This window comes from Ambystoma mexicanum, chromosome 4q, assembly GCF_040938575.1.
Source record: "Ambystoma mexicanum isolate Mex_15411 chromosome 4q, UKY_AmexF1_1, whole genome shotgun sequence".
NCBI lineage: Eukaryota > Metazoa > Chordata > Amphibia > Caudata > Ambystomatidae > Ambystoma > Ambystoma mexicanum.
The window spans coordinates 392786913-392809974 of record NC_090928.1 but is presented as its reverse complement, the minus strand read 5'-3'; the positions used below and the strand labels follow the sequence as shown (position 1 = coordinate 392809974).

The following is a 23062-nucleotide window of genomic DNA, read 5'->3' as shown; positions in this document are numbered from 1 at the left end:
TTTAACTACTGTGTGCATTTTTACCGCGCGTTGCGTTCACAGCTGCAGTACAGCACCCATGGATGCCCATTTTGTCAAAATGATCCCGGTCTTCTTTTTTCCCCATTTCTTGCTGGAAAGGTCCTTCTTGAGATTTACTTTGTGGGCCAAACCAGGTTTGGTCCCTTTGTTTGTTTTGTCTTTGGCAGGATTCACGAGTGAAGCTCGTCTCTGGCTCCAGGATGTCTGGCAGGGGCAGGAAGTGAGGGAGGTGCATGAAACTCCCAGTGCTTAATCCCCCTGGTTACAGGAATGCACCCAAAGGTGATTGGCCCGCTGACTGCCCGGCAAGGACAGCCACCCTGCTTTGCGATATCTAGGCTGGAATGAATGGGAGAAACCTGCATAAAAAGACAAGGCTTTTTGGCTTGGAAGGCAGAGTCGACCACTGATGAAACCGCGAAGTGCCGCTGAATTGAAGTCTGCCCTTTGCTGCTGCTGACCGTCCCATTACAGTGCAGGAGTCCCCACGACTGAAGCCCAGGAACAACAGGATCTGCAGAGCTGCTCAGGAACAGAAGCCAGCTGGAACAATTTCTTCTAACTAAAAGTACTGTAAAACTAAGGGGACTTGCCTCTTGTTGTGTAGCCTTACTTGTTCTAAGTTGAGACTTGTCTTGGTTGCTTCTGTTGAGTTGCTTGCAGCTTTACCTCTCTAAGCCTAAACAGCTTGTGGCCATACATTTGATTCTACTTTTTCTACAAAGACTTCTAAAACATTGTGCAAGACTCTTACTTACCTGCAAGAAGTGCTTCAGATCACCTAGACTTTTGTTCAATTGACATTGGCTGGCCTGGCTACCTGAATGACTCTTCTTCCCTCTGACTGTACGTTTTACCTTCCTTCCAGGAAAGGGTTAACTTACTTTGCATTTTGTGTGATCGCTTGTTTTATTCTAATAACCCTTTTCTTTGACACGTTTCCCAGTATTGCTCTAATTTTACCAGTGATATGTTAATGTCCACAGTGTCCTAGCTATTTAAGTCACCTGAGGGTGTAGGAAGTGTCTGTGTGCCATCCCAATGGGTATTGCTGATTTAGAGAAACAGTGTATTTTGGAATGTATTTGTGTTACTGTTATATTGCCCGTTCTGAAGAACCCTTATTCAAACTGATTGTTAAATAAATTAATAATTGTTTAATCAAGAAACCTTGAGTGTAAGTGTTTATTTGGATACTTGTCTTTGTGAATCTCTGTGTAACCACCCTACTGTTCACATTGACCCCTCTTGAGATAAGCCTGGCTGCTCAGCCACACTACCAACCTGTGTAGTACAGACTTATACCAAAGATTGGGTTCCTATTGCCAGGAAGTCAAGGTTGTTGTAGTGCACCCAAAAAGATACTGCACCAAATCTTACCTAACACGCACTTATGCTGAGTTCGAGTCATGCGGCTTGCTGCCGCTGAAACAACCGACTCCGGAGCAGGTTGCGAGGTGAGGCATTTCAGTTTTGTGTCTGCAGCTTTAAACTTCTTATCCAGCCTACCTTTAACCGCCGGCTCTGTAAAAGGATGCTTCAGAGTACAGAGGCCCTCCTGCCAAACGTGATCCAGAATGGGTATGGAAAACACTACCTTCCTGCATTTACCCATGTGGTCGAAGAGGAAATTATCTTTCTTCTCCTGTTCTGAAATCAGACCAAACTCCTGGCATGATTTAGACATCATGGAGTGAAACACGCAATGTCATCTTGAGACGAAGGTTGAGCCGGGCTACCTTGCGCTTCTTGGTCAGGATCATCTGTGTCCCACGTGGCAGCTCTGTGTGGAGACGAGGAGGCGGTGGAACTTGTATCCCTCAGACCAGTGTCCTGGTCTGTGTCAACCAATTCCCCTCTTCTTGCTCTCTCCGACGTGGACTAAATGCACGTGGAGGTGGAGGTCTAGGAGATGTTTGAATCCTAGGGAGTATGCCCTGGTCTCTACAGGGATGGGTTGGATCCCTTCGATGTTGTGGGGTAACTTGATCTTCTCCCTATGGCTGTATTGTCTGAGCTTGAGGGCGCGAAAGCCTGGCATTAAGCTGTCCCAAAAGAGACTGTAGTGTTGCAAGCACCTGCACGGAAAGCAGGGATTGCAGGTTTATAAGGGGGTATTGTGGATGAATACTGCCTATTCCAGCAGGTGTTGATGGCAGGGTAGTTGTCAGAAACCTTAGAGGTGTATCTTCCTCTCTAGATGGCGCTTGGATAGGAGGATTGTTAGTTTCTTCAACGGGATCAGAATCAATGACACCTGGACATTCCGCTGGCGGAGGCTCAAAATCTGATGCAATCTCATGCTGCAAAATGTCTTCTGGCATGATATCTGGGTACTCTATGGGAGACATTCCCAGGGGAGCCTGGTCGTGCTCCATCGTGGGCCCAGTTGGGGTTTTAAAAATACTGTTGGGGGACAATATATTGCCATGTATCGGTAATTCCAAAATCTCCGTCATGGTGGTGGTCGACGGGCGCGTAGGCTTTTCTGCAGACAATTTCTTTTTGGTTGTCGATGAGGTGATCGTCGATGACCTTAGACCCTGGCGAAGTTGTCTTCGTCATCGATGCCATTGTCAATGGTGTGGACTTCGATGACGATTTGGTCAACAACAGATGTCTCGATTATGACTCATGGCCGGAAGAGGATCTTCGAGATTCATACGACGAGTAGTGTTTCTTTTTCTTTTTTTTAAACTTTGGTTTTATTGACAATTTCTTAAACAAACAAAAGGGCACTTATGCATGTTCAAATGGTATACCAATGACTGGCCCAGTGGCCCCTGCCCCTCCCATCCCCGCCACCCCAATACGACCCCTCCACCCCAACAACTTAGTCCCAGTTGAACCCCCTTGTAGGGGAGTTGCGTTGCAAGCTCTATAAGTCCGGAGCTCGGGAATGAACGTGAGCGTTGACTTCCTGTATGGCTATAATTCGTCTGCCGTCTCCTGGGCCATGGGCGCCCAATCCACCCCCGTCTCCACCCAGAGGATCAGTGGACATCCCATCCCCAAGTCTGTTGCACCCCGTACCAATTCGCTTGGAATGAGGCTGAATCATTGTTCATCATTGCCGTTAATTTGTCCATCAAAAACATATTTTTAACCTTCTGTAACCAGTCCTCCTTCGAGGGGGTCTCTGGGCTCTTCCACTTCTGGGCCAGGGCCACCCTTCCCGCCCGCAACATTGTTTCCCACATTCTAGGGTACCTCAGTATGTCCATGTCCTCTGGGGGGAGGCCCAGCAACATAGTCAGAGGGTTTTGGGGGGAGTAGTTAGTCAGAGACTTCAGCCCCTTACCTTCTCCCAATATGCCTGAAATTTTGGGCAGTGCCACCACATGTGTCCCCTCGTTCCAGCCTGGTCACATCCCCTTGGGTATGCGGGGGACACTCCCGAGAACATTTTCGACAACTTTGCGGGATCTCTGTGCCATCCCTGAAGGATCTTGAAGTTGTGTTCCATGTCCGCTGTAAATAAGTTCCCATGGAAAGCTATTTTGAATATCCTGGACCATGTGTCCTCTGAAATCTCTTCCCCTGCCAAATCGTTCCAAAAAGAATGGAAACGCCTCCTCTCCCCCAAGTTTACAGTGTTCAGAATTTTATACATCCCTGATACCGCCCCCTTCCTTGAGGACGCTGTGTCAAGTAGCTTCTCAAAGGGGGTCAGCTGTCTCTTCAAATCTTGGCCCCCTGCTTGGTCGCATAGGATACCCTTCAAACGGAGGTATTCAAATATGGAGAGTGACCCCTGCCCGAGAGCATCCCTCAATTCCCCACATGGTAGGAATTCCCATTCCTTAAACATCTGCCCCCCCACTCCATCCCTGAGTCGGACCAAGACTGTGCGCTGCGGAATCCCCTACTGCCCAGTTTGAGGGGGTGGCCCCATAGTGAGGACATCGGGGACGGCCACGACGTTAAGTATGCCGTCTGGGGGCCTTCCCGCCAAATCGCCCAGAGAACTCCCAATGTAGGGTGGGACTTTAATCTATTTGGAATGAACTTGCGTGGGGCCCATAGGAGGTCTCGAACTTTTAGTGGGTGGGCATCCATGTCTTCCAAGTATGACCAGTATGTCCCCAACCCCTCTTTCATGTGCTCCAGGAGGACACGCAACTGGGCGGCGCGGTAATAAAGTTGAAAGTCTGGCAACCTGAACCCTCCCTCCTCCCTAGGTAAAGTCGGGACAGCCTTTGTAGTCCTCGGGGTCCTGCCCTGCCAAATAAACTCAAGGACCGCGTTTTGAAGGACCCTGAAGGTTTGGTCGGGGACGATAGTTGGGAGAGAGGTAAAGAGGTATAATAACTGCGGAAGTATGTTCATCTTTACTGCCGTTATGCCGCCGTACCAGGACAGAATCATTGATCCCCCATCTCCTTAGGTCTGCTGTGATCCCCGCCCTAACGGGGTCGTAATTCATGGGGGCGAGGTTGGACAGGTCCCTGGGGAGGAGGACACCCAGGTATCGGATAGAGACCTTCCCCACTGTTATCCCTTCCAGCTTGTCTAGGGAGTCTAAGCCCGGGTCATGTGTTCTCATGGGGAGCAGGACTGATTTAGATGCGTTAATCTTAAGCCCCGAGAAGCGCCCAAATGTGGCCATCAGGGACAGGAGAGGAGAAGCGAGGACTTCGGGTCCACCAGGTAGGCCAGGATATCATCCGCAAACAGTGATAACTTAAATTCAACATCACCTCTCCTAATCCCCTTGATATCTCGGTGAGCTCGGACTGCGATGGCCAGGGGTTCCACAGTAAGGACGTAAATTATGGGGAAAGTGGACATCCCTGCCTGGTTCCCCGCGAAAGGGAGAACGGGCCAGATAGCCTGCCCCTCACTTGAACCCTGGCCCTCGAGGCCCTGTATAGAGCAGCCACCCAATCCCAGATATGTGACCCAAAGCCCATTTTCTGGAGGGTGAGTTCCATGAATCTCCATTCGACCCTGTCGAACGCCTTTTCTGAATCCAGGGACAGGACGCTCGCGTCAAGGTCCGACATCTGGGCATGGTGAAACAAATCTATGGTTTTACGGATATTATCTGAGCCCTGTCGTCCCCTTATGAACCCCACCTTGTCTCCGTGGACCAGTTTCGGCAGGATCTCCTCCATCCGCATCCCAATCACCTTAGCCAGGATCTTTACATCAATATTCAACAAAGATATCGGGCGGTAGGAGGAACACTCCGAGGGGTCCCTACCGTCATTGGGGAGCACCACAATAATTGCCTCCATCATGGAGTCCGGGAGAGACCCCCCCCTCCAACACCGCGTTGAACACCTTGACCAGATGTGGGGCAAGGGTAGAACGAAACCCGCCATCTCCCTGGTCAGGGCTGGGATCTGTATGGAGTCCAGGAACCCCTCGATCTCCTCCTCATCCCCGCTGTATTCAGACGAATATAGTTTTTCATAATATCGGCGGAAGGCCTCTCCTATATGGGATGTGTCATGGCCTAACTCCCCCGCCTCGTTCTTTAATGCTCTCACCATTTTACTTCTCTGTACCTCCCTCAGTTTCGAGGCCAGAATCCTGTCTGCCCTGTCCCCCTTTTCATAATACCTTTGCTTAACCAGTTGGAGACTTCTCTCTGTTTTGTGAAGGAGCTCTTTCAACCGGAGCCTATAATCGTCCAGGGCGGCTACCTGGTCGCGGTCTAAGGGTTCCGTAGGGGGGGGCCCCCTGGCTGGAGTTGGGTGATTTTCTCCCTCAGGGACCTCTCCTGGACTGCCCTTTCCCTTTTTTCTCGGGCTCCCATTTTGATCAGGACTCCCCGCAGGGTGGCCTTGAAGGCATCACAAAGGGTATGCAAACCCACCTCCCCGTTATCATTGAGCTCAAAGAATTCTGTGATGGCTTTGAGCACCTCCTGTGCGAGAACCTCGTCCTTCAGCAGAGAGTCATTACACTTCCATCTTCCCCTGCGGTCGCTTAGCCCTTCCCTTGCTATAGTGACTCTGACCAGATAGTGGTCCGACCAGGGGACTGGGTCAACCCTGTGGCTAGTTATGAATGGGTACAGGGACTCGTCCACCAAGATGTAGTCTATTCTAGAAAACAACATGTGGATCGCTGAGTAATATGTAAAAGAGGGGGCGTCAGTTCTAGGGGTGGGGACCATGTCCACTAAGCCCAGTTCCGAGTTGACCCTTTGGAAGTTCCGAGCCATGATCTCATCTGCCGCCCTGGAGGTCTGGGGGCCTGCTCGTTTCCTGTCCCGGGTTGGGTCCAGGACCATATTAAAATCCCCCCCAACCACCACCGTGCGATGAACAAAGAACTTGAGTTTATCCCTCATCTCCTCCCAAAACGGAGCTTGGCCTTCGTTTGGGCCATAGATGGCGGCCAGGGTGAGTGGGGCCCCCTGCAGGGATCCCCGAACTAGCAAATAGCAGCCCCCCAGGTCCTTCAGTATGGCTTCTTTTTCGAAGCTAACATTCCTTGCTAACAAGATAGCCACCCCTCGCTTCTTTCCCTTGTGGGAAGCAATGAAGACCCCCACCAATTCCTCCAACCCGCAATTTGGGTTCCTTCCCCCATGGCCAGTGGGTCTCCTGCAGGAAGAGAAGGTCAAGAATGGCCCTTCTAAACTCCCTGCTCACCAGGGATCTTTTCATGGGGGAGTTTAAGCCCCGTACATTGAGAGAACCCACACCCAGGGCGGGCAGACTCTCAGCCATAATCTAGATATTCCTCCCTCACGGTCAACGTCTTCACATTGCTCTTCCCTGCGTGCTCCTTTAGTTTCGCTTTGTACTCCCCTTCTCCCCCCTCCCCTCTCCCCTCTCCCCTCTCCCCCGGGTGGGCATGAAACAAAACCCCAACTGCCCCCCTTTCCCAAGCCCAAACTGAACAAGCCCAACTTTCGTGTACACCCCCTCCCCAGCGTCCAGCCAATTAGTTCCGCCACACTGGCTTTTGGCCGAACCACTAGCCTGCTCCCCTGCGGCCAAGCAATTCACAAACTATTCATCTTGAGCCCCCCACGTCCCCCCAGAGCTGCGTTCCGTCTATGGACCCCGTGTACTTGCTGTTTGTAGGAACGCTGATAATGGTAGAACCTTTGAATCCACACAAGACTGTCTAGGTCCCAGCGGGTCGACCCCGTTCTCAGTCCTCGGAATCGTTCCATTCGCCGTCCTTTGCTGGTGATGGAGTGTTCATTTTCCTGAATTTCCGTGCGCCGGTTGGCCGCCTCCTGTCTCCCGACGGGCCGGGGCCACTGGGTCTGCCCTTCTCCGGCCCCGATGGGCCCCTCCGGGGGTTCGTGTCCACTGCATATTCCTGAATCGCTCCCCGTATGTCCTCTTCCGTGATCAGGGTTGACCGTTGGCCCATGTATTCGAAGGTCAGGGAGAAAGGGTAGCCCCATCTATAGCGCACCCCTTTTTCCTTGAGCAACTGCATGAGGGGGCGGCACATTCTCCGCTTGGCCAGCGTGTAGGTGGAGAGGTCCTGGTATATTGAGACCTGGGCATTATTGTAGGTGATTTCTCAGGCCTTCCTGGCCTCCTCCAGCACTTTTGTCTTTTCCGAATAATAGTGGACCCGGACCAAGATCGACCGGGGGCCCCTCACTCTGCCCCCCGCCCTGCGCACCCTGTTGAATGTGAGCTCCGTGGTCATCTCCTCCGCAAACAGGAGAGTAATGATGTCCCGCACCGCTCTGGTAACGTCCCTCTCCGTTTCCCCTTCCATTTCGGGCACCCCAAAGATTCTGAGCTTGTTCCTCCTCTCCCTGTTTTTGAAATCGTCCATCTGACGGGCTCTCTCCTCGTCCCTCTTTTCCACGGCCTCTAGCCTCATGTTTAATTGTATATCTTGGGGCGCTGATGCCGATTGATTAGTCTCGACCTGAAGCAGTCTGTCCTCAATCTTGTCCACCCTCTGGTCCATTTTTTCAAATTTCTGTGCAATGTCAGAACGCATGTCCCTGATTTCCTTTAAGATCGAGGCAAAGCCCCTTTCCATAGCGGAAGAGGAAGGAGCCGCGTCTTCCGACTGGGCCATGGTTCTTTTGAGACTCGTACCTTTGTCGCCCCTTTCGCTCTCCTGAAAGCGGTATCCCTGCAAGGACTCCCGCCAGCTCATCAGGTGCCTCCCTGTGGTCTGCGGTCCGAACCTCAGTATCCCTGGCGGGGGGTAGGGAGACCCCCTCGGCTCAGACTGACTTCCCTCCTGGGGTGCCAAGAGGGGGGGCATGCGAGGGGGGGGAACCAAGGCTGAGGGACCTCTCGCTGGAGTGAACTGACCCCAAGCAGCCTCCAAAAGGGGTCATCGTGTTCCAGTTCCCTCTGGATGCCCGGCTTCAGCGGGAGCTATGCACTCAGGCAGCCATTGCCTGTGCACCCCCTGGTGGCCTCATCTAGTGTTTCTTTTTCATTGACGACGAAGAGGAGGTCTTCGTAGCTGATTTGCCTCTGTGTTTGTCCGTCGACGGAGGAGATCTCCTAGATGGGTCAGATGTGGATTTTGACGACAGGCGTGAGCCTTTCTCGGTCTGTTTCTCCGAAGGCGATTTCGTCAACGGGCCCTTTGGTAACACTCAGACTCAACACCCTCACTCTCCGAACCTCCCTATTTTGGCGGGTACATGCTATTGCACTTCCAAAAATGGCCCAGAGGCTCCCCAGCGGCAGATGCATTTCAGACAGGTTTTCGGAAGGGAGCAGGCACGACGATTAATCTACTACTCTTAAACATCATAAAAGCCAAAGTAAAAGCCGGCGGGCCAAAGGTTCACTTTGCGTTAGTGGACCTCTCGCAAGCTTTTGACATGGTGGACCGCAGTAAACTTTGGTCAAAGCTAAGAACTTGGAAATGTCCCCCACCAGTGCTTGAACCAATAATGGCTTTACATACAGCAACATCGATGCATGTCCGACTGAGTCAGCAAGGACAACTTCCAATATCATCTATTCGGAACAAGGGGTCAAGCAAAGTTGTCCATTGGCCCCAGCGCTCTTTATCACCTTCATCAGAGACTTCCAAGTCACAGAAAATAAAATCCGTTCCTTCCCTCCCAAGGTCGGATGGAGAAAAGTCTCCAGAATGTGGTATGCAGACGACCTGATACTCATGGACCAGACCAAAATAGGTCTCCAAAGGCAATTAACGAACCTAACATCGTACATGAATAGCAATAACCTGGAAATTAACAAACAGAAGACAAAAATTCTGATCTTTTCCAAATCGACAAATGAAGGAAAAATTACTCCTGTATGGTTTCTAGACAACACAATAAATTGAAGTGGTGAAAGAATACAAATACCTCGGTGTATGGATCGATAATTCCCTGAAAGAAAAACAGTATGCAGAAATCCTTATGGGACAAAACAAGAAACCTGACGGCTCAAACAAGAGCTGTGGACAACAAATTTGGGAAGTTTTCATGGATGCCGGCACTGCAATTGTACAAATCCAAAGTCGTGCCAGCACTAACATACGGAACGAGTGCCAATTTAAATTTGCCAGCAGAAATATGGATCCAGCTTGAAGGGTTCCTGTGGAAGTCGGTCCTGGGTCTTCCTAAATCAGCACCAATGGCGGCAATTCGGCGAGATTTGGGCCCATCATCCTTAGCCTCAGTGGTGGTGCAAAGTGCAATGCAGCTGTATAGGAAAACCCTCCTGAGCAATATTCTACCCGTCTTCTAGGTGGTAGCCAACAAAATAAAGAGCGGAGGATGCAAACCACTTAACACCTTGGTAAGAAAACTCCAAGACAAGCTGGAAGAGATAGCCTGCACAGAAGAGCGCCTGATCACAAACCTGGACAGAGTGAAGATTAAAATAGAACAGCAAGATTGGATCACCACCAATGAAAAGATCCTAACTTACAAATCACTAAAGCACCTTCCACCCGGCCATAACAAACTCAAAACGCTATTGAAATACTGTGAAAAATTTCCTGACAAGAAGCTGAGAAAAATCTTCATGGGAGCCCGGGAAATCTTGGCTAGCAGATCTCAATCTCCCATATCTACATGCCGCCTTTGTGTAAACCACGAAGAAGTAGAAACATTAAGACACCTCCTCACGACCTGTCCTAAAATGAGTATGGAAAGGCAAGCGTACTTGGCACCAGTTATATCCCACCCGTCTGCACTAAATAAAGAAACGGGATGGAGACTATTAATCGTAGGTGACTCAGCAAGATGGTCCAGGGCCGCAGCAAAACTCTTGGACATAGCATTAAAAAAGGCAAACTCTGCGAACAATAGTTCATAAATCGCCCAAGGACCAAAGAGAATTCGCCCAACGAAAGTGGTGTCTTAAGTACCATACAAAAAGCAGGAAAGCTGAACGTCAAAAGTTGTAAAAATCTAAAATGGTTAAACACAATAAAAAAAATTAAAAAACCTGCAACAATTTAGATTAACTGAAAGTTGCCCGAGGCTGGGAACAAGTTGGAATAGCTACTTGGGAGGACATGTACGAGAATGGCACTTTTACAGCATTGACAGATCTTATACCATCTGAGGGACTCCCAGGTGGGCAGTTCCTGAGGTGTATGAGAATGGCTAGGATAGCCAAATGAAACTGTCCTGATTGGCCCGCTGAGCCACAACCAAACCTGCTTTTGACATTAATGTACAAATTAGAAGATGTTTGGAGACCTGTGTCCAGATTATACAAGTGTCTCCAAGGTAGTACCAGCGTTAAGCTTACTAAATTGAAAATTACCTAGGAGGCTGACTTGGGGCTGGAGATCAAAGATAGGCAGTGGGCACTGGCACTGGCCACGTAAATAACATCACACAATGCTAGATTCAGGCTAATACAGGTGAACGTGCTTCATCGGACGTACATGACCCCATTCAGGGTCGCCAAATTAAAAAAAGACACCGTCCAACAGCCCCCTGCGTGGACAGGACAATGCTCAATTTATGCATATGCTCTGGGAGTGTGTGGTGATAAAGAGTTCCTGGTCCTGAATTAAACAGACTTGTGAAGAAGCCGAGATCAAAAGATTCCAGTGGAACCCGCTTGAATGTTTACTAGGTGCATACCCCAGCTTGGGTAAGCACAAACCCTTCTATAAATATATGGACCTAGCCTGGATACTGGCCAAGAGATGTATAGCCAAGACCTGGAAATCACGCAAGGGTCCACAGTTTGCATATGACATCAGGAATTAAAGCGCTGGTGTGACACTTGGACCACTGCCTGGGGAGGGTCAAAAGAAAGACATGGGGGAGATGGTACACTTAACTTTGAAGCATGGAAAGCACTTGTTAACGCTGTCTCTTACCACTCGGACAATAGTCCACAATTAACACTCTCCACAGATCTTTTTAGACCTACATATGCTATATCATTTGTACACCGGTTGTATACACTGTACCGGACGCTCCTTCCTAAATGTCTAATAACACGCTGCTAACGTGACCCAAACAAGATAAGCCACGATGTTGAGCAGAGAATAGAAGCAAACAATCCTTAATTGACAAGCACTGGGCATTTTGTTTGTTTGCACTGCCTGTTTTCAGTGTTTTGGTTGAGGGCTAATGTGTACTGTGTTTGTAAAACTCACCAATAAACAAATAAAACAAAAACAAATACGTATCCTACCTGGTAGGATGGGGTAAAGGTGTTACAGGGAAGGGGATACCGCATCTCACCATCCAGTGTAATACTCCCAGGAGACCCCCTCACCCAGGTGATCCTCCCGCACTGGTCCACCCCCAGGAACTGGATCCAAAAGTGATGGCCGTGTTCTGGCCAGATGGATGACAGATACCGGGGACTAGTGGGTGAGACAAGACGCCTTCCGTTTCTCAGGATACTCTCTGCAATACAGAGCCACCCTCGAATGATTTGTGCCCACTTCTGCCGTGGTGGTCACATCACATTTCGACAAAGTGGTCGGCGAGGACTTTGTGTGCGCCGGCTGAGCCTGCTTGGGCTGCAAGGCCTTCTTCTGATCCTCCCCTCTGGGCTTAGCCGATTTCTCCCGTGATTTGGCCGGGGTGGATGACTTCCTCTTTGAAGATAAGCTCGATGGTAGGCTGGCTCCGGAGGCAGACAGCAATAGTGATCGCGGCCTATCCAACCTGGAACCGACTTCAGCGCGAATCTGGTGGACTCGGACTTGCGGTTCTTGGCCTTATCTTGGACCCCCACGGGTTGGGTGACCTCAAAGGACTTGGACCTCTTTCCAGAGGGAGACCGCTCTTCGGACCGGCCGGTCCTGGACGAGGCATGACCCTGCTCGGAGCACAGGGCAGAGGCCTTGTTCGAATTGAGCCATTCCGTCAGCTTGCTATGCCTGTCTTTCATCGTCTTCTTCGAGAAGCCCAGGCATATCTCGCACTCCACCTCCTTGTGGTCCAGGTGCAGGCATTAAAGACATTGTAGATGTTTGTCCTCCACAAAGACATTCCGAAGCCGGCATTTGGTGCACGGCCTGAAGAGGGTCCTTCCCTCCTTCTCCTCTGTCATGGTCGGAGGGTGCAAAGTAGGCCCAAGACATCCTTTCAGAAACTTCAACGAATCTTCGCCCTTGAGGGGCGCGAAACCTCAGCGATAAGGGATTCCTTTTGCTGGCAGATGAGGAAAAGAGCACACAGGCTCTTGGAAACAAACAAAATCAAAACTTTTTTAGGGAAAAAACTAAAAAAAACATACAATAGCTCAGAGAGCAACTCAAGGACTCCCAACACTGAAGCATGCAGTACAAGTCTGAATATGGCTGCCAGAGGCGGGGCTTAGGGAGAGGAATGTCATTGGATGGGGGCAGTAAGACCGAGAGGACAGTGATTGGTTTAGAGGAGAAGAACAAGTTACTTTCTTACCTGGTAACGTTCTTTCGATGGGATGGTCCGACGACGTATTCCATATCTATGACATGTAATCACCACAGCTGTGCTGCTTCGGAAACTTTTTTCGGCGTCTGCGTCCTGCGTCGATGATGTCGATGCGCCGTCGTCGAGGGCCTCCTCCGACGTCCGACGTCATCCGATGTGATAAGTAGGACGCACGACGCCCGTAGCCTCAGTTGTAGTTTTTTCCCCCAGAACGTGTGACACTAGTCAACTGGCAGTCAGACACAAAGCCTTGCGGAACGTAAGCTGCAATCGCAAAAGAAATTCTGCAGCGGGGAAGGCAGGGCGGGAGCGATATGGAATACGTCGTCGGACCATCCCATCGAAAGAACGTTACCAGGTAAGAAAGTAACTTGTTCTTCGAGGGGATTGGGTCCTCCGACGTATTCCATATCTATGACAGATTCCCAAAGCAGTACCAGAGCAAGGAGGAGGGAAAGAATTTAGAATCAAAATTTAGAATAGCCAATAAAATAGCAGAGCAAAGGACCGCCTTGCCAAAGGCCAGATCCTGTGCTCGGATGGAATCGAGGGAATAGTGACGTACAAATGTATGTACTGAAGCCCAGGTGGCTGCATCACAGATGTTGCGAATAGGAACACCCCTCTGCAGGGCAGTAGACGCAGCCATACCCCTGGTAGAATGGGACCGCAAGCCAGCCGGTGGGTCCTTACCCGCCAAGCGGTAGCACTCCGAGGTGGCCAAAATAATCCAGCGAGACAGTCTGTTTCGTCACAGCTTGCCCCAAACGCTTTCCAGCGTAACCAATAAAGTGTTGATCATCCACTCTGACCCGGGACATGCATGAAACATAAAAGCTTAAAGCTCTCCTAGGATCAAGCCTATGAAGCCTCTCCTCTTCCTTACCAGGATGCGGAGGGGGATAGAATGCCGGAAGAACAACCTTCTGGGCCAAATGAAATTCCGTCACTACCTTCGGAAGAAAAGAAGGACGAACTCGAAGGACAACCCTGTCCTTGTGAAATACAGTGAAGGGTAGCTTAACTGAAAGTGCCTGTAACTCACTCACTCACACTGCGAGCGGAAGTAACCGCAACTAAAAACACAGTTTTCAGAGTTAACAGCCTCAAAGGGCAAGAATGTAAAGGCTCAAACGGAGCACCCATAAGAAACTTAAGAACAAGGTTTAAATCCAACCGGGCACCAGGAAAGGTGACGGAGGGAACACATTAGTGAGCCCTTTCAGAAACTGTGAAATTAAAGGGATTTTAAAGTAAGAACACTCTTCAGACGAGCGCTTAAAGATGGACAGCGCCGCCAGGTAACCTTTAATGGTACCCACTTGCAAGCCCCTGTGGGCCAAAGAAAGTAAAAAGGACAGAACCATGGGGATGTCACATGCAAAAGGATCCACATTCTGAACTCTGCACCAGTCGCAGAACTTACGCCAACGGCAACGGTACAGAGACTTTGTTGCTGGCCTTCGGGCCGAAAGCAACACCTCCATCACGTCTTCAGGGAGGTCCCAATCCCTATACCTCAACCTTTCAGAAGCCAAGCGTGAAGGTTGAGGGATCTGACCTCTGGATGGAGAACCTGACCCCCCCTCCCGTGAGAGCAGATCATCTCGGTAGGGAAGACGGCGCGGAGGGCAGATGGACAAGTCGAGAAGGTCCGGGTACCAGGTCCTCCGAGCCCACGCCGGAGCAATGACGATCATCCGGGAACCGAACTTCCGTAACCTCTGCAGCACTTGCGGGATGACGGGGACTGGAGGAACCGCGCACAGCAGCGGGAATGACCATGAACGCGTCTCCTAAGGCTCCTTTTGGAGGAAATTCCCGCGAGCAAAACCTTTCGCACTTCCGGTTGACACTGGAGGCGAAGAGATCCACTTGAGGGGTCCCCCAAAGGGCGAAGATCTCCAGGAGAATCTCCTGAGCCAACTCCCACTTGTGCGAGATCGTGCTCTGCCTGCTCAGAGCGTCCGCTGTCACGTTTTCGTCTCCGGCCAGATGAACTGCTGAGATCGAAACTTCCTGCTGGATGGCCCAGAACTCGAGCTGCATCGCCTCCCTGCACAGAGGAAGTGACCCTGCCCCCCCCTTTTTGTTGAGGTAGTGCATGGCCACTGTGTTGTCCGTCAGGATCAGGACACTCTTTCCTCGCACAGTCGGCAGAAAAGCCTTCAAGGCTAGCCTGACGGCCCTCAGCTCCAACAGATTGATATGGAGTCTGGACTCCGACAGAGACCAACGACCGCTGACTGTCAGCCCGTTGGCATGAGCTCCCCAACCCGTGAGGGATGCATCCGTCACAATCGTCACCTCCGGCCAGGGAAGCCAAAATGGAGCCCCCTTCATCAAGTTGCCTTCGACGGCCCACCTCAGAAGGTCCCGGGCGACTGAGGGCGGCATCTGAATCGGGTCCGACATCCTGCCGGAGGACTGCGACCATTGCGTCTTAAGCGCCCACTGCAAAGATCTCATCCGCAGGCGAGCCTCTGGCACCAGAAGAATGCAGGATGCCATGAGGCCGAGCAACCTCAAGAACTCGAACGCTGGGAGCGTCTGGGCATGCTGAAACTTGTGCACCATCTGCTGAATGTGAAGAGCCCTCACCTGGGGAGGAAAACACTGCCCCAGGGAAGTGTCGAGCACTGCTCCGATGTACTGGAGCCGCTGTGTTGGCGTCAAATGGGACTCCTTTAAATTGAGGGAGAAACCCAGCCTGCGAAGTGAGTGGCAGGTGACGGACAGATGATCCAGGACTTGCTCGTGAGAGCTCCCCCTGATCAACCAATCGTCCAGGTAGGGGTAGACATGAATCCCCCCTTGCCTGAGATGCGCTGCCACCACCACCATGAGCTTGGTGAAAACCCTCGGGGCGGAGGTCAATCCAAACGGCAGGACCCGAAACTGAAAGTGCGAGTCGCCAACCGCGAACCTCAGGTACTTCTTGTGCTTGGGATGGATCGGCACATGGAAGTAAGCATCCTTGAGGTCGAGTGACACCAACCAGTCCTGAAGCTGAAGGGCCTGGAGGACTTGAGAGAGAGTAACCATCTTGAACTTGTCCTTCCTGAGGAGTTTGTTCAAACCGCGCAAGTCCATGATGGGTCTCAATCCCCCGTCTTTCTTCGAAATCAAAAAATAAGGGGAATACCATCCCTTGTTCCTCTCCGCGACAGGCACCAGTTCTATGGCGCCTTTCTCCAGCAGGGCTTGAAGTTCCTGCGCAAGGAGCGGATCCGGACTCTCCAAAGAGAGGTTCCCCGGTGGATTGTCGCGAGGCCTGTGCCGAAAGGGAAGACAGTAGCCGTGGGTTATGATCTTTAGAACCCACACATCTGAAGTAATGGCTTGCCACTCTACAAGATGCTGCGCCAGCCTTCCCCCAACCGGCGAACCATGGGACATGGCCTCATGACTGAATGGGAGCGGCTGCAGCGTTACCTGAGGGCAAAGAGGCAACTGCCCAAGCGGCCTTTGCACCACGGGTACCCTGTCGTCCACCTCTGGTACCCCTGCGTTGGCCTCTTTGACTGCCAGCTCCTCTCGCTTTACTGAAGGAGTAATAGCGAAAGGAACCACCCCTCCACTGCTGTCCCCTAGGACGAAAAGGCAGAGGTTGGCGAACTGCAGCGCCCAATGACTTCGCTGCAGCTTTTGAGGTCTGCAACCTCTCAAGGCTCTCGTCAGCCTTGCTGCCAAAAAGGTGTTCACCGTCAAAGGGCATGTTGAGGAGCCGGGACTGCACATCAGGAGCAAACCCCGACTTCCGCAACCAGGCAAACCTGTGTATTACGGTGCTCGCCGCCATGGACCTACTGACGCATTCAGCTAAGTCCAAACCCGACTGAACGGACTCACACATGGCATCCTTACCCATCCTGGACCATAGCAAGGAAACCATCCCGTTCGTCCCCTTCGGGAATATGTTCAGCTGCTAATGCAACACTTCCACAGAGTGTGTGTGAAACGAGACAAGGCACAAATGGAGTTGGCCGCCTGAAGCGCCATACCACCAGAAGAAAACACTTTCTTCGCCCAGCAATCAAAACGTTTGTCGTCCCTATCAGGAGGGATGGTAGGGTACGACGCCTGCACCACCAAACTCTCCGGAGTGGGGTGCCTGGTCAAGTAGCAGGGGTCGCTACTGGCTGGACGGTATTTTCGCGACAAGGATCTGCCCACCGCCGGGAGACTCTCCGGAGCAGTCCAAGCCGCCGCCACCCTTCTCTGTAAAGCCATATGGAACGGCAGTACCGGATCAGTTGGGGGACCAACATCAAGGATGTCCGTCAGATCATCCTGCACAAACTCCCCTGGGGGAGCAGACCATCCCAAGTACTCAGAAACCCTAGCCATAAGGCGCCGGTACGAGGAATCGGCATGAGAGCCAGGCTCAGGCCTACAAAACTCCACCTCCGGAGAGGTGTCCAGTCCACTGGCATCATGCAGTGACTGTCTCAAATCGTCAAACTGACTATGGCCCGAGACAATTTCATCTGGAACCTGACTAGGAACCAGGCCATCAGAATCCTCATCCGCCTCTGAAATATAGTCCAGGTGGCGAAAAGAAGGCACCCGAGAGTGCTTGCTCTTAACGAGAGCCTTCCTAGGGGTTTCTCCCGTGCCACGGGGTACCTCCGACACGAAAGGCGTCTATGGCGTCGAGCGAATCGTCGCCGGCGTCGAGAGGACCGGCATCGGCGCCGAGAGGATCGGCGTCGAGGAAATCGGCATCGAGGAAATTGGCGTCGACGTCAGATGCAGTGCCTCCAGCATCGGCGGCGTCGACACAGCCCTCGAAGCCGGAGCCCCGAGCGTGTCCCTCGGCGACCCGAGCGTCGACGGCTTCGACGACTTCCTCGGAGCCGGAGCCTCGAGAAAGCCTCAGACGTCGATGTCTTCCTGGAAGACCTCACAGGTGCACGCGGTCTCGAACGCATCGAGGACCGGGACCTGGAACGGGTAAGGCGAGAACGAGTCTCCTTGTCCGAACGGGACCTCTCCCGTGACTCGTGCCGACCACTCTTGCGAGCGGTGTCTCTCGACCTCTCACGAACGACCCCACTCGGGCCACGGACGGCTTAGTACCCTGCGACTCAAGAATCGCCAGCATTTTCTTCCCGAAGGAAGCCCATTCCTCCGGCGTCGCACGGCTGGTGGGGTAAGCGACGTGCCGGGCAGAGTCCTCCGAAGAGGACCTGGAAGACGACCGGTGTCGGCGCTTCCGAGAATGCCTCGAAGAGGCTGAGGAGTGGCGAGACCGACTCCTAGAAGGAGACCCACGAGACTTCCGACGATGACGCGGAGAGTCACCCCTCGAATCATCCGTCGAAAGCCCCGCAGACTTCGACTTCCTGGGCTTGGACACCCGACCTACCGACAACTTCTTCTTACGTTCGCGTAAGGCTTTGGACGTGAGCGACTGGCAGTCGATACAGTCATCCGTGTCGTGGGCCTCCCCGAGGCACCAGAGGCAGGCGTCGTGCGAGTCTGTCACCGACATCTTGGACCCACACTACCCGCACTTCTTGAAACCTGGACGCGGGGTCGAAGACGAAGTAGAAGACATCTTCACACGAAGGATTTTCACAAAACGAACAGGTTCGAAGAACCGAGAAGAACAGAACTCCAAAGAGTCAAGGCGTTAACCGAGAATCACCAAGCAACACGTTCGCGGAAAAAACGGAACTGAGGCTACGGGCGTCGTGCGTCCTACTTATCACATCGGATGACGTAGGAGGCCCTCGACGACGGCGCATCGACGTCATCGACGCAGGAGCCGAAAAAAGTTTCCGAAGCAGCACAGCTGTGGTGATTACATGTCAGATATGGAATACGTCGGAGGACCCAATCCCCTCGAAATACAGTTTTTGAGTGAAGTGAAACTGTTTTTTCTTTTACTGAGGATTCCCGGCCTGACGACAGGGAATATTGATGAGCATGTGAATCTATGCCAGAACCCATGCTGGAGAAGGGAAATACCCATTTGCATATCAGACTTCGTCCAGCCCACACGGGCAGTCCAGCACCGAAATGCTATGGCAATTCTCTTCTGAACAAGAGTACCAACAACCATTCAAATAGTGTCCGCATTACAGGAGCTCTCACATTTTTAGCTGACTCTTCAAGAGTTTGTTACCAGTACCCAATTTAATGGATACAAAGAAAAAAATAAAAGTCAGGTCTGCCAGGAACACGGCAAGCTTTTAAATCCTAGTTATAGACAAATGTGTTCTAAAGGAGGTGTGCTTTTTTTCTGTAGAGAAAGTGCCTGAAAACATTTTACCACAATGGGACTTCTTACTAGCTAGAAGGAATGCAATATAGGACACATTAAACTGTACAACTTTGCAGATGCAAGTACTCTTGATCACATTAGTGGTTTGTATTTGGGATTCTCACTGACATTTGCATACCTTTCACATGAGTATACATTGCCATATAAAGCTCATATGGGGATTAAATGTGTCTGGTTGACCGGGAGGACCAAGAAAGATTAGATTTACACATATATTTAGCATGTGTCTCTTCAGAATAGCAGATTAAACTTTGATAGCACTTTCCTCAATGTTTTTTCTTTTTTTACTCATTACAGTTTTGGGGGCAAATGACATGATGCAAGTGGACTGGTTTGAAAACTAAAACAGAGAAGTGAAAAAAGGCCTAAATTACTGACATATGATAATCCATAATCCTCCCATTGAGAGCCGGGAATATTCTAAACATTGCATACCAAAGGACAGCAGCATTTCTTATCAAAATGATTAGTACTTGGTTGCCCCATCTTTGCTTATAATCCTATATACGTGGTGGTGAGGACTATGACGATTCCTGTTATCCATACATCTGAATCACAGGTTTAAGAACTTACATGCAGCAATGCAAGGAAGCATACACTACCATAAAGCGTCAAACAAGAAATCATTGGTTAGATTTTTGTCATCATCAATAATTCCACATGAATACTCGCAAAAGCAGTGGACTCACCGTATGTGTGCTGGAGTCGTTCCACAGCAGCCTCCAACAATATTTACTAAGCCATCCAACGCAAACTCCTAAAGTCAGGAATGAAAATGGAATAGGTTAGAAGTGGTTATTTTTTTTAATGAAAGCACTGCATTTGTGATGCAGTGACAGGGCACACCACACACCAAGCAGAAGTTCAACAGGTTCACTAAACAATAGTTTGGGTTAGATGAAAGTCTAACGGGTAAAGACCTGGTATCAACTGAATAGGAGTGCCTATCAGGCTAATACTAAAGAAATAACTCAAAGGCTGAAATAAAAATCTATCAGGGTTTCTAAATGGCCAAATGTTCGTAGCCCTGCCAACTTGAAGATCAGTCTCCAATAATTGTCCTTTCTGTAGCCTACATGTCGCAAATTATCCTTCCATTATGGGTGGAGTAATGGCTAGGCGCTTTTAATTAGAACTTAAAAGGAAACATCTGTTCTAAAGGTTCAAGGTTGAAATCAAACCAATGTAGGACTCTCTCCAAGGGGACTGATCACCTTATCTAAACTCTCAGGGATATAGCACCAAACACACTTCTTAAGCACAATGGCCCAGTGATGTAGCGCCCCGCATATTTCGCTTCAACCAATAATCAGTTTTTATAAGCAAGTTTTTGTGTATCCTCTCTGGGAATCAGGGTTAGGCTGGCAAACCTGAACCTAGCCTGGAGCCACCCTCCTTGGCAGAAGCCTCCAGACCTGCGGTATTGCCTCAGCAGTCTAATATTGCTCCCAATTCAGAACCATTTTCTTCAGCCAGGTCTCCAGGCCTTGCAGAGCAGTATTTTCCCAGTTCACCTCTGTGCAACATGGTTTTCTAACCATGCCCTGCTCGACAGTGTAATATGCACACCCAGGATGTAGTCCTAATAGCAGCCTGGAGTTGTGGCAGGTTTTGTGGAAGAGAATAAGGCTTACACTGGGACACAGAGTTTCCACAGAGTGGATACAGCTCGCTCCACTATTACAAGCAAAACCTTGGCTCTTGGATATTTTATTTTTTTATTAAGAAATGTATTTATGTTTTATAAGGAGCCAGTTGTAAGCACAGTTGTCTTGTAGAACCCCAAGAGAAAGGAAAGGAAGGGAAAGGAGGGATTAGATAATTGAAGCATTTGGCAATGCCAATTATAGGCTGTGGCAGTAGTCCAATCATGACTATCAAGGTTCTGGTCTCCTCTATTTTATACAACATGCTCGGGGGCGTGCATGTAAACATACATAGATGAACGTTTGATTTGGTTTTGCAAGGTGTTGAACGTGATGCCCAAACTTTTTGCTGACGGAAAAAAGAGTGAAAGTACTCCATAAGTGAATATATGGGATACATTACTCACCGTATTTCTGGTGCTTGTATCTGCTTAGATTCACATGCTCTGCATAGTCCGATATCTATGGGAAGCCGTCTCTCAACAGAAAAGGCCCTCTGGATAAGGCCCTGTTGGCCCTAGAGTCCCCTCATTCACCCGGGAGCGCAGTAAGGGCGCCCCCCCACCCCCTCCCTCTTCTTCACTGCACGGAGACCCTGATCGATCGCTGCTGGAGCAGCATTTACTTACTCCTGCAGCAGTGTTGCCTTACTTCCCTACTAAGGCATCTGCTCATCACATATGGTGAGCAAGTAGCTGAGCTGCGATGTGCCCGTGATCCGCGCTGTACTTCCACAGCTGACTGCAAATCCGAACCGCTGTCTGCGCTAAGATGCCCACCGCCCGCTTTTTGAATTGGTAAACATACCGTTGCCAAGCAACGAGGCAGGCATTTCTGTCTGCACACTTCTGCCGGCTGACGGAAGCCGGTCCTCAACAGGAAAGGCCCTCTGGGTAAGGCCCTGTCAGCGCCTGTTTGCACCGGTTTGAGGAGGTGCCGAGGTGGTTACGGTGAAGATAAGCCATCTATCTCCCCCTATATATGCAAACTGACATCCGAACAAAGCGGTCCGCTCCCATCTCCCCTCGGTCCGGAGTGGGGCCGAGCCTCTCCCATGCATATTGTTGCAATCCAATGAAATAGCCTTGAGTGAACTGCCGACTGCACATGTTAAGACATCCTGGCCCCCCGCTCGACTAAAGCTTCTTGTGGACACACTGCCAAGATTGACTTACTACGTTATTGCCCCGCCCACTAATGGGTAGCGAGATATTTCACGGCCCTTGATTGTGCATAATGTGTCTGTATTCTGCGATCACCATTAATGGGGCTGCCATTAGCTGCCTCTGGAGCCCCGCCGCATATGTTATACAAATGATCCAGTGTCTAAATGTCTAATACAAGCAATGTCTTAATCCATAGTAATCACTGCAATTTAGCCTAGTGCCCACTTCGCGTTTAGTGAGCCTGCCTACAACACAAATCAATCTTGCGTACTATGCATACACGGGTATTGCTTTCTGTCTCCTAAGGAACTAGCCTACTGCACACTAAGTGAACCAGCCTACTTGTATTCTAAAGAGAATCAGCCCCATGTACTCCTACTGTATTAACCTACTGTCAACCAATTAGACATGCACCAATTGGACTAGCCGAAAAGTGAACTTGCCTACTGTATACCATCTGTACTAGCTTAAAAGTGACCTTGCATACTGTATACCATCTGCACCAGCCTGTAGCCGGTAGAGCACTCGCTTTGACATCCGTGCAGAGCCTGCTAACGCAAGTTCGAATCCCGGCAGGGCCAAACTCAGCCTTTAATCCTTCCGAGGTCGATAAATGAGCACCACACACCGTGGGTAATAATAAGCAGCGCTCAGATACCTGAGGGTTCGTAGTGCTATATAAGTGCCAAAGTATTATTATTATTATTAAAAGTGACCTTGCATACTGTATACCATCTGTACGAGCCTAAAAGTGACCCTGCCTACTGGATACTATTTGTACTAGCCTAAAGTGACACTGCCCACTGTATACTATCTGTACTAGTCAAAGTGAACCAGCCTACTACATACTAACTGAACTAGCCTACCACTCTAAGTTAACCAGCTTTCTGCACTTCTAGTAAACCAGCCTACTGTAGTATACTGACACGCCTCGCCTTTATGGCCTTCCTTCTCAGTGTCACTCTAGCTATGGCAACCCTCCTTCCATCCCTCGACACACTCCTACCACATGACATCCTCCCTCCAGTGGAAGCATAACCTCTGCCACATTCGCAACACACCCATGGAGAGCCCACAGATCTCAACAATCGGAGAACAATCACCCCTCCCAACGGCCTCCTGA

At 50.5% G+C, this 23062-nt stretch overlaps 1 protein-coding gene across 1 annotated transcript in view; it reads right to left on the bottom strand.

Moving 5' to 3' along the window:
* The window catches only part of MTR (5-methyltetrahydrofolate-homocysteine methyltransferase), a 1960411-nt gene that overhangs the window by 1266565 nt on the left and 670784 nt on the right, over positions 1 to 23062 (bottom strand). The window contains exon 11 of the mRNA XM_069607970.1: positions 19817 to 19884. Within this exon, the coding sequence (XP_069464071.1) occupies positions 19817 to 19884 (68 nt within the window). The remainder of the gene's footprint in view (positions 1 to 19816; positions 19885 to 23062) is intronic.